This window comes from Fukomys damarensis, unplaced genomic scaffold (genome assembly GCF_012274545.1).
Source record: "Fukomys damarensis isolate Sample0158 unplaced genomic scaffold, DMR_v1.0_HiC HiC_scaffold_33, whole genome shotgun sequence".
Lineage (NCBI taxonomy): Eukaryota > Metazoa > Chordata > Mammalia > Rodentia > Bathyergidae > Fukomys > Fukomys damarensis.
Window position 1 is genome coordinate 38,783,467 of NW_022900945.1, and position 11,692 is coordinate 38,795,158.

General features: G+C 39.7%; 1 protein-coding gene across 1 annotated transcript; it reads left to right on the plus strand.

Moving 5' to 3' along the window:
* The first annotated feature begins 1,358 nt into the window (after positions 1-1,358).
* On the plus strand, positions 1,359-4,735 carry Prmt6 (protein arginine methyltransferase 6). The gene is made up of 2 exons (XM_010605922.3): positions 1,359-2,659; positions 4,623-4,735. Exon 1 carries the CDS (start codon positions 1,439-1,441, stop codon positions 2,564-2,566), a length of 1,128 nt encoding a protein of 375 aa, XP_010604224.1. The 5' UTR covers positions 1,359-1,438; the 3' UTR covers positions 2,567-2,659; positions 4,623-4,735.
* Positions 4,736-11,692: the final 6,957 nt, after the last annotated feature.

Genomic DNA, 11,692 nt, shown 5'->3' on the forward strand with positions numbered 1-11,692 from the left:
AAAAAAAAAAAAAAAAAAAACAGAATTCACCCAATGAAAATAAGAATGAAAGATCTAACTAAAATCATTTCAGTGAGAAACAGCAGCTCTGGCCCGCAAGTACCCTAGAATTCCCTTAGGCACTTTTAAGAACTACAAACCTAAATTTCACCACAGGGGTTGAGATTTAATTGGTCTGAGGTGGACCGAGGCATAGGTGTTTTTTAAAAGCTCCTTAGAGGATTCTAATGAACAGCCAGGATCCGGAGTCTGATGTCACAAGCAGAACTGAGCATGTCACATCAATAAACCTAATCTATTAATGAAAGATTAATAGAATAGAATGGAATGGATTAATAGAATGGGGGAGAATTCTTCCCCCACACTAAAAATACAGTCTGCCCATTGGTTAAATAGATATATTCTAACACCAGGGGAAAGTAAAATTTCGTTTTCTTTTGGTGATTATTGTTAAGCTAAGAGAAAACGTTACTCTCATCTCACTTATTGATACGCTCATAACATAGACATGGCCCATTTAAAAATATTTTTTATTTCCATTATGTACAGCAAAGAAGAGAGTAACAGTTGATGGTTGACTGAAAAATAGAGGAAGAAATGGATAGCAATCTTGCCAACTCAAGGAAACACCCAGGGGGGAAAAATGATGCGCAGTGGGAAAATTAAAAAAGCACACAAAGAAACATCATAAAGCACTTCGTTACTTCTGGGGCAGAAAAACATAAGGGGTTACCAAAATACAGAGGCAGTGGATTTGTATCACATCACTGTTGCTTTTTAACTGCGTGATTTAAATCTTGAATGAGCCACACAACTATCAGAGGAGACCCTAGAGCCAAGTAACTATTCTCTTGAACAGAGAGCAGAAACATAATTCTTGTAAAGATGGCTTGTTGCTGGTCGAAGAATGGGTGATTTTAATCCAAGACCTAAACTATTCAGTTTATGAAGTGGTCACGTTAGAATAAGAACCATGGTTTTGCACGGTTAGGTTTTTAGTTAGTCCCATTTTCACTTTCTTTAGACCCTAACTCCACTGAAAGGAATAGCAAGTTCCAAATCGCCACGTAAGGTGGTGCACGAAGGGAGCCACGATTCGGTGGAGTAAGACAGGTGAGGCGAGCCGACACGGCAAAGGTGTGTTTCTAGTCTTAAGTGGGCGTGCCTCCTTCCGGAAGAAAGAATGAAAGCAAAAGGGGATGAGGGGAAGGGCGCTGGATACTACGAATCAGAGAGCCTAGGTGTGGCGGGTGGGGAAGGGAATTCTAAAACTCCGGACGCTGAACACTAGAGCAGCCGGCGGGGCGGAGGGACCGCAGGGCGGGACCTGGCGCGACCCGAGAGAAGCGCACGCGCGAACTACAATTCCCATCAGCCCCGGCAGGGAGACCGCGCCGAGCCGCGCAAAGCCCGACGGGAACCGGCCGCAGCTGGCAAGATGTCGCAGCCCAAAAAAAGAAGGCTTGAGTCGGGGGGCGGCGGTGAAGGAGGGGAGGGAGCCGGAGAGGAAGATGGTGGAGAGTTCGAGGTGGCCCCGCAGCGACCGCGGAGGACTAAGCGCGAGAGGGACCAGCTGTACTACGAGTGCTACTCGGACGTGTCGGTCCACGAGGAGATGATCGCGGACCGTGTCCGCACAGACGCCTACCGCCTGGGCATTCTACGCAACTGGGCATCGCTGCGAGGCAAGACGGTGCTGGACGTAGGCGCGGGCACCGGCATTCTGAGCATCTTCTGTGCCCAGGCCGGGGCCCGGCGAGTGTACGCGGTGGAGGCCAGCGACATCTGGCAACAGGCCCGGGAGGTGGTGCGGCTGAACGGGCTGGAGGACCGCGTGCAAGTCCTGCCCGGCCCGGTAGAGACAGTGGAGTTGCCGGAGCGGGTGGATGCCATCGTGAGCGAGTGGATGGGATACGGGCTGCTGCACGAGTCCATGCTGAGCTCTGTGCTCCACGCGCGGACCAAGTGGCTGAAGGAGGGCGGCCTCCTCCTGCCGGCTTCCGCCGAGCTCTTCATAGCTCCTATCAGTGACCAGATGCTGGAATGGCGCCTAGGCTTCTGGAGCCAGGTGAAGCAACACTACGGCGTGGACATGAGCTGCATGGAGAGCTTCGCCACGCGCTGCCTCATGGGCCACTCTGAGATCGTGGTACAGGGTCTGTCGGGTGAAGACGTACTGGCCCGGCCTCAGCGCTTTGCTCAGCTCGATTTGGCCCACGCCGGCCTAGGGCAGGAGCTGGAGGCCGGGGTGGGCGGGCGCTTCCGCTGCAGCTGCTATGGCTCGGCGCCCATGCATGGTTTTGCGGTCTGGTTCCAGGTGACCTTCCCAGGAGGGGAATCGGAGAAACCCCTCGTGCTGTCCACTTCGCCTTTTCACCCGGCCACGCACTGGAAGCAGGCTCTCCTCTACCTGAACGAGCCAGTACAAGTGGAGCAGGACACGGACGTTTCAGGGGAGATCACGCTGCTGCCCTCCGTGGACAACCCCCGACGCCTGCGTATACTGCTGCGCTACAAAGTGGGGGACCAGGAGGAAAAGACCAAAGACTTTGCTATGGAGGACTGAGCGTTGCCTTTTCTCCCAGCCATCTCCTAAGGCAGCCTAGCCTGTGTAGGAGACTTTGGGAGGTCGGAGGAGAAAGGGAGATCCCATTTACAAGTAGGGGACAAAATCTCTTTTCCTTTGGTTCCTAAGGAGGGAGATTGACTTCAGTCTCCGATTGAGGAGAGTCTTCTGGCAATGAAAAAGTGATTTCCCCCTGGGAGGATGTAGTATGCTTTTCAAGGGCTTTTAAGCCTCAGAGCATGTGGTATGAAACAAGCAAGCACTTGTTCTATTTCTCTTGTTTCACAGGAAAAATGGGTAAAAAATGTCAATTTAAGAAGGGTCCACGGGCAAACCTGACGTGTTACACCTTAACTAGGTCTGAAGGTGGGAGAGGGGTAAAAGGGTTCAGTTAGAGCCCCACAATTTCCAGTATCACTTCATGTCTCCTTGGAACCATACTTTCTCTGACTTTGAATTCCATGCATTTCTAGGCACGCCTGTGGGCTGGGAGTATTTGTTCCTCCTTGTTTCCTAAGTAAACTTTACTACTGGTAATGAAAGGGAAGAGGTGAAATAGTTTAGCCCTGCTCTTACTACATCCTGAGGGTGCAAAAATTGATGAGCACATGAATCCATTAAGTAAAATGTGTTTTTTGTAATTACACAGCATATCTAAGAAGGTCAAAGGGAACATAAGAGAAAAACAAGTAGCTTGGATTCTTAAAATTGCTTAAGTCCACAAAGTTAAAGAAAATACTTTCCCAGCTAGAGAAGTGTGCACTTTCTCATTTGGAGGAATCATGTGACTTGGCCTACTTTTATCCAGTGAAAGTTCTTTTTTACAGTTTTACTCTAATCTTTTTAGCTCAGTCAAATGTGAAAGTTGTGAATTTGGGAAAATCACTTGTAATGAAGTGTGAGTCATGTTACCAAGTTTATTTCACTGATGTCTCCTTATCTCTGTGGCAAATAAAACATTGGCATTTCCACTGTTTTTATAGATGAAGAAATTTGTGTATTGTGTATGAGTTGTGATGGTCAGTCCTTAAGTGTTAAAACCCTATTGGGTGGGACACAGGTTAACATGGCAATTCAAATTATGCTTATGGTATGGTTTTTGTATTGTAGCTTGTATCCTAATAGAAACAAGTGTGAAAAAAATGGTGTCCTTAAGTATTCTGACATCTAACTGCATTTTTTTTGTGTGTATGTAGTTAAGTAGTATAACTTGCTAAAATTTGGTGGTATGTAGTGAAATCATTTATGAAGGGAAACATACAAAATCAGTTCTGCAACATAATTGGCTAGCAAGCAGTAAAAACCATTTTGATACCAAGAGAGTTATCTTGTGTAAATGCTACGTTCTAGGAAGGGAGATTTAAGCTAGAGGTAAAATAGTTATTTTAGGTTTTGTTTTCTTGTGCTTTGTTTTTTTTTTTGGTACCTGGGATCAAACTCAGGTCCTTGTGCTTGCGAAGCAGCTGCTGGAACCGCTAAGCTAAATTTCCCCACCCAAAATAGTTATTTTAAATCAAACTTTTAAGAATTTCAGTGTGATTTGAGTAGGTATCTGTTGATTCTGTTTCTTTAAACGTTTTATAGCAACCCTTTACTATGTGACCAAATGAAAGCATTGCTCTGAATTCAATGTTTTACATATTTTATAAATATAACCTCTACAGTTCTCATTACCAGTATAATCACTCAAAAGAAATCGCATTTAAAACTTAGAAAACTGAAAGAGTAAGTAGCAAAGTAAGCTTGAAGGATCTTTTTACTCTTTCCCAAAATAAAAATGTTATGAAAACAGCTATACTGTATCATTGGTCAGAAGGCTACCTCTTTTTTTTTTTTTTCCCCTTCAGAGTCTTCATGTGCAAAATGGAGATAACAGTGGTACCTACTCCATGAAAATATGAGGATACAGTGATTTAATATGGTATATGGTACATAATAAGATCTCCGTAACGCCTCAGTATTGTAATTATATAAAAGTCATGCAAACCTGGAGCATGTGGATACATATAAACTGGGTTACCGTGTAAATAATTCAACATTTTTGGTTTTTTTGCAGGTATAGCTTCGTAGCATGGCTGTACAAAAAGAATGTGATACTGGACACCAGATGATCTGAAGCAAAACTGAGATCTTTGGAGTAAGGATGCCTCCAGCAGAATGAAAGCGTAAGATGTATCAGAATCCAGGCACTGCCCAATCTGACAACTGGAACTGATGGCTTGAGGCCATTAGGATCACTGAGAGGAACAGCTGGGCCCAGAGGAGAGGAAAACAGTAAAATTCTACCTGCGTCCCCCAAACAGCTTCAGTTTATTTAGCACTGTGAAATTCTGTAAATATTTTCTTTAATTTATTGGGCCAAAGAACGTTTTATTAAGTATACAGTGTAATAGTCCTTGTGATAAGCATTCAGGATACAAATCGGTAGAACTAGATTCTACCTCAAGATAAATGCCTTCATAAGATAAGCTGCTAAATAAAATAAGTGATAATGGGCTAACCAGTGGAATGGTCTTGGTGTTAGGAAGGAGGGCTAGTTATCTCTTGGCTTTATATATTAGAAAATGGTTTACACCGATGCTGACAGATTTGCCTAAGGTTCCATAACTAATTCTTCACAGTTAAATCCTGAACATAAGATTTTCACTTCCTAACCCCAAAAACAATTTTTTTCATTATATTAATCTACACTTCAGTTAAAGACAGAAAAATAACGTATCTCCTGAATGTGTAACAAGTTTTTGTCATTCAGTGAATGAAGGAAAGGGAAAAGATTCGCCTTAGGAAATCTCATTGCAAATCTGCCTCTTAGGCCTCAAGACCCAACTGACAGTATATGGTATCTGAACAATGACAAATACAAGGCACTTGCTGAAATATCCTATGCCTGTTTCCCTAACAGCTTAGAATGAAATTCAGTGCTCTTTGAGGTCCCCAGAAAACCGAATTACTAAAGGTAGATGAACTCTGACCATAGGTACTTGGTGATGGAGGACAGAGAGGATTCGGACAAGTCTAAAAGGGACACTGAAAATGATCAGAAGTTCAAGAAGGTGAATATAAAACATACCTGCAGCAAATAACTGCCTACCATTCTGCTTAGGGCCAGTCTTGTTTTTACCTTCATACTGCGTACCCTCCAGTACTGAGAAGAGATGAATTTTAGGGAACATTTTGTTAACAAAAAGACCACCCTCCTCAATGTATTCATCTTTTTATGCATTTATGAACTTAACTTTAATCAACTGTGTAACACTGACGTTCTATGATAAATATGCACATCCTACCCTCAAAGTATATCCTACTAGGGGAAATAAAATTACATGTAACAGTTTACATACATTCTTGAGCCTGAAATGAGCCTCATTCCAGTTTAAATCTATTGACGCACAGTTGAGAGGACAGCTTTGTAAGACTTCCCACGTACAAAATATTACTTATGTCATCAAAAATTAATATTATCTGGAAATAAGCCAGTATCCTCTAAACTGGTTTGTTTGATTATAGACGTAGCACATTGGATAGATGACCCTTTTCACGTTGGCTTTTTTTGTTTTGTTTTTGTTTTTTGAGACAGGGTCTCACTATGTAGTTGGAACTCACCATGTAGCCCAGGCTGATCTTGAACTCACAGCAATCCTCCTGCCTCAGCCTCCCGAGTGCTGGGATTACAGGCATGCACCACCATGCCCAACTTCACATTGGCTCTTAGAAAGCCTCACACCCAGGCTGATTGAACTCACAGCAATCCTCCTGCCTCAGCCTCCCGAGTGCTGGGATTACAGGCATGCACCACCATGCCCAACTTCACATTGGCTCTTAGAAAGCCTCACTTGGGCTTTTTTAAGCTTTCTGTTTGGCTCTGTTTCCATGTTCCAATTTTTTTTCCTTATTTGGCCTTTCTCACTTGTAATAAATATATTTTGTTAGAATCTGTGTAACCTTGTTCTTTTCTAATTCCTTTTGGCATTAAAATATTTTCCTACTTCCTGGAATACCTACAGAAGGTTTGAGGGCAGGGAGGTTAGAAAAGGGGCCAAAGGGCCAGGGCTTTAGCTCAGTGGTGACACCCCCTGCCTTGCAAGCAGTAGGTCCTGAGCTCCATCCCTGGTCTAAAAAAGGTGGGGCGGGGGCAGAGGGCTCTGAGATGCCCCATTTATTCTCTGCAAAATGTATTTGTCCCAGATTTTTTCTTTGGATGTGTCTGATTGATCTCATCCTTTTTCAGAACTTAGGGGAAATTTACATTTTACAGACACAAGATTTTTGAATATGTGAAAACAGATATACAATCTTGAGGAAAATGCAATGTTTTGCACCTTTTCCTAAAGTCTAGAAGAGGCCTTGATTAAATCTTAAAAATAGCATGAAGAGTTGTAGGTTTCTGAACCTTTTCCAAGAAGGTGGTAAAAGTTTAAAGTGGAAATAAAGAGGCATGTGGAATAAGTAGGCAGTCCCACAAAATAGGACACATACTTACTGAAAAAGATACTTGAAACAAAAACATCTTGGACCTGCTTTTAATAAACTAAGACATGAACAGTAATACTGGAATCATGCTCTTTTAGACCCTTTCGTAATTAAATTTATCATTACTGGTAAAAATACCAGAAGACCCAGAAATCTGTATTGCACAGCTGTAAGCAATATGAAGAGAACTTGGGGGGAAAAAATTATTTTCAGGCTGCTCCTGAAAAGAAAAAGAAAAAGAAGGAAAACAGGGATGAAAGGAAACAATGTCCACATTTTAAAAAACTTCACAGGCATTTCTACAATAATGATACATGTGTTCATGAGAAACCTTCACATTCTTCAAAACTGTTCACTACAAATAACCTAAGAGGGCTGGGGATTTAGCTCAGCGGTCCGGTGGCCTGCCTTGCAAGCCTAAGGACCCGAGTTCAATCCCTGGTACCAAAAAAAAAAAAGATAAAGACCCAAGAGAAATGGGGTGGATGAACCCTCAAAATGTATATAATTTTGTAAGTACTAAGGAAACAGTACTAATTCTAATAGTTTATCGCTAGACATGGTGGTGCATGCCTTTAACCCCAGCACTCTGGAGGCTGTAGCAGGGGAATCACCAAAAGTTTGAAGCCAACAGGAAATACAAAGCGAGCCTGTCTCGGAAAACCAAAAATAAATAATTTATTAAATAAATTCTGATAAACATTAGGGAAATACAACTTGATGGGAGAAAATAAGGAAGACTTTTACAAGCAAAATTCAGAGACACAGACGTTTCTAAGAGACAATGTGGCCAAACAGCCAAGAGGAAGACTATAAGATAATTCATTCCTCCTTGACTTGCTGCGTTCATCTGAGTTGATACCATTTGTGTTCAATGCCAGATATTGATGGAAATGATCTACGTGAATCAACCAACTTCCATTCTATATATGGATATTGCTTTTCTACTTCGCAGTTGAGTTTGTGTTGATTTATTTTGCAGAAATAGGCATTGTAGCAGGACATTTTGTCCTTTGCTGAGTTTCCAGAAATTCCTGTTAAAACACAATTTAAAAATTCCGTGGAGTTTATAGATTTTTATTTTTTTCCAATGCCAAGATTTTCTTTACAGGGAAAGAAAATAATTTTGGTCACTACGAAGGTGAAATAGGAAAGGAAGAATACAAATTCCGAGCTGTGTGGAGTGGAAGGAAAATAGTTGATAGCTACTGGAGGTAAGAAGGTGATTGGGTAGGGTAGGAATGGGAACAACGGCTACTTTTCACACAGAACACCATCAAAACATCTTAAGGCCAAGAAGGCCAGAAGTCAGCTAAAGAAGCAATAAATGAAGATTAGGGTCCCTATGAGTACATTTTGCCTCTGTCACAATTTCTTTGGGCAGGTCTTTTTTTTTTTTTTCTTAATTTCTTAAATTACTGGGTTATCAAATTCCTAAGTATATTCATCTGTGATAAACCACTGCTTATTTTGGTATAGTATTTGACAGCCTTTAGCCTCTATTTTCAGCTTAATGTCAGAATCTGAGGACTAGTGCATGTATTCAGTCCTCAAATTTGTGAGCAGTCTTTCAGCTTCCATTATTTCAAGCTTTGTGCAGCGTAGTAATAGGTGGCGCTGTATGGTGTGACTCTCAGCCTCTAAAAGTAACTTGCAGCTTTGTTTTTTAAATTATAAGTATTTCTCAATAGTAATTATACATGCGATATGAAATTACTGTAAGAAAGAAATATAGTATGTGAAGTTTTGACTTTAAACTGTATATACAGTATAATGGTTAAACAGGATTAAAATGCACAAATAGTTAAAATTTTTATTTTATGCATTCATGGAGATCAGATTTCTGAAAGAAGTGCAGAAATAGCAAACTTCGTTGTGAAGTAAACTTCATTCTACTGTCATTTGTCATCTGGCAAAATTACAAAAATAGGAAACATTTAAATGGTTATGAATGCACAATAAAAGATTGAATTCAAAAGAGGATTTGGAAAATCCAAAGATTAAATATACAGTCCCTGAATAATTGAGAATTTTCACTAATCAGAATAATTAGAGGAAAACAAGAAGAGAATGACAGCAATTACAACAAAGATTTTAATGCAAAATGAAATTTGAAACCCCCAGGAAATGTGCTGTTTATAATAAATAGAATTAATTATCAGCAGGCTCTGATTGAAACCTCAACCGAGGGTGTTTGATGGATGGAGTCCAGGCATTAATGTAGTATTCACATATAAATTTTCTATTGGGTCAAAACTATTATGGTTAAATTTCAAAATGGTAAGTCTTCATACAGATAAATGAATGGGCAAGTTACTTTAATCAAAGTAAAACTAGATTGATAAAGGATGTGGTCATTCACTAGCTCCACAAATAGTAACGTTAAGACATCAAAATGATACAGTATTCAATGACAAAATGTGGTTAATAGGATATATAATTTTTCATTGTTTGATCTATTACAGCTAATCCATTTTATACCAGATTCTTATGTATTCATTGGGGATACATTGTGAAAATGGCACATACTGATTCAGACCAAACGATACTCTCAAGTGCCTGCAGCAACTCATCATGTAGACTGTTTTTATGCAATAATGGTATATTAATCAAAGTCCCATTAAAATAAGTGATATATTGAATTTGTTTACTTCACATGATTACATGTAATAAAACAATACTCTACAAAAAGTGGCTTTCATCCTAAGGAAGATTCCAGATTTATACACTTTCATTTAAAGGAAATATTGCCTTTGTCAGAACCTACATAGAGTTAAGCAGTCAATACTCATATAAAGCAGCTTTGTTAATTTGGAAATCATTCTTCAGTGACTAACGTGTCTGATATACTTTAAGTACATTGTTTACTCCCCGGAATGATATGAAGTAGTCCAGTCACCATCCTATCTTACAGATGAGAAAACAAAGGCATGAAGAAGTTTGGTGAATTACCCATGACTACAAGGTGATAGAGCCTGAGACCCACTCCTGAAAATCTGAGCACCTGACCTTCTATATCCATGAGCCCTGTGCTGTCAGAGTTACAGTGACATCTACAGACACTTAAAGTTCACTAGTCTTTGTCTTAGGTCAGAATCTCCAGGATGTGGCTTGGAAAAATGGACATATATGCAAGTGTTTATCAAGGAAATATTTCCAATAATAGCACATGGACAACTGGGAATTGGGATCAAGAAAGAAAGAAAAGGAGGCTAAAGTGTGACATCAAGAGAATTCCTAAAGCATGTAGATTCACGCAGAAAGACTGAGAAGGATCTCAGAATTCCCAAGTGAGAACAGGATCTGGAAAATTACCTTTCCATCCATCAGCTATTGGTTAATGAATGCTTTTAGGAAGATACAAATTCCTGGGCATTTTCTAGCTTACTTTGAGGGCATGCCTGGCATAGGCTTACTATGAGGGCAGCATAGGGACAGTCCACAGCTAAGGACTGACAATACAGGGCTGACAATACAGTGCTGACAGCGAAAGCGTTGGGGGAAAAAGAAAACTGAGAAGATACAAAGGAATGTAAACAGAATGTAGTTTCTGTCATAGCTTCCCTTTCTAAGATTCTTGTACTTTCTAAAATAGTTAACAGGCTTTATGCTACTCTGTCATTAGATTTGTAAATGCTTTTGAGTTAGGATAAAAATATAACAAAGTACTTAGAAAGAAAAAGTTTAAAATTTTCCCTATTCCCCGTAGTTCAGGGTCTGTCCTACTTAAATATGTACAAATATCTATGTCATGTTTTTAAAAATATGTGAACACGTCCGTGTTACTCTGATAATTATTTTCTCAACACATCTATGTGTAAATTATTCTTACTGAAAGCAATAAAAAAATTAATGATATGTATATCCAGCCAACTTTCTAGATAATTGTTTGATAGATGACTGTTTATAATTCTTTGCTACTATAAATTATAATTCCTTTCCTGTGTTTGTTTTTCTAGGTTATTTCATTCAGTTCAATAAATTTATATAGTGTACCATTCACGTGCTGATGATTCTCCAATTTTTTTTTTTTTGTACCAGGGATCAAACTCAGGTCCTTGTGCTTGCAAGGCAGGCGGCAGAGCCACTGAGCTAAATCCCCGGCCCTATTCTCCAATTTTTTTATCCTGACATTTCCACTTTGTTTTAGATTCACATATAAATTTGCTTAATTGTCATTTCCCCTTGGATATAATAGGTACCTCAAACCTAACAAATATAATTTTGTATATAAAATTATATATTATAAAATTTGCCACATATATCTTTATCTATATGTGTAATTACCATATTTATATGTATAGATATTTTTAAACAACATATTTGTTTTGTTTATGAATTTAATAAAAGTAACAAGATGTTGTCTTTCTCAACTCTAAATATAACAGCGCAAATAGCACCTGTTACCTCCTGAAATTATTTTGTTCTTTACTTCTATATTGACTTTTTGTCTAATAAAGTCTATATTTTACAGAAAACAAGGTCATGTTTTTCTTTTACAATCAAGAAATTTATAAACTAATGAATGTTAAACATCGTCTTGTCTATTGGTATTTTCGTATCTTTTACTCTAGACATTACTGTTTGCGTATCAATTTTTGGTAAATCCTGACAGATTGCTCTCTGAAATGCTCACATAATTCATATTCTGACTAA

What these genes read in the sequence shown, in the direction of transcription:
- Prmt6 (XM_010605922.3), top strand. Translation starts at nt 1,439, where the DNA reads ATGTCGCAGCCCAAAAAAAGAAGGCTTGAGTCGGGGGGCGGCGGTGAA.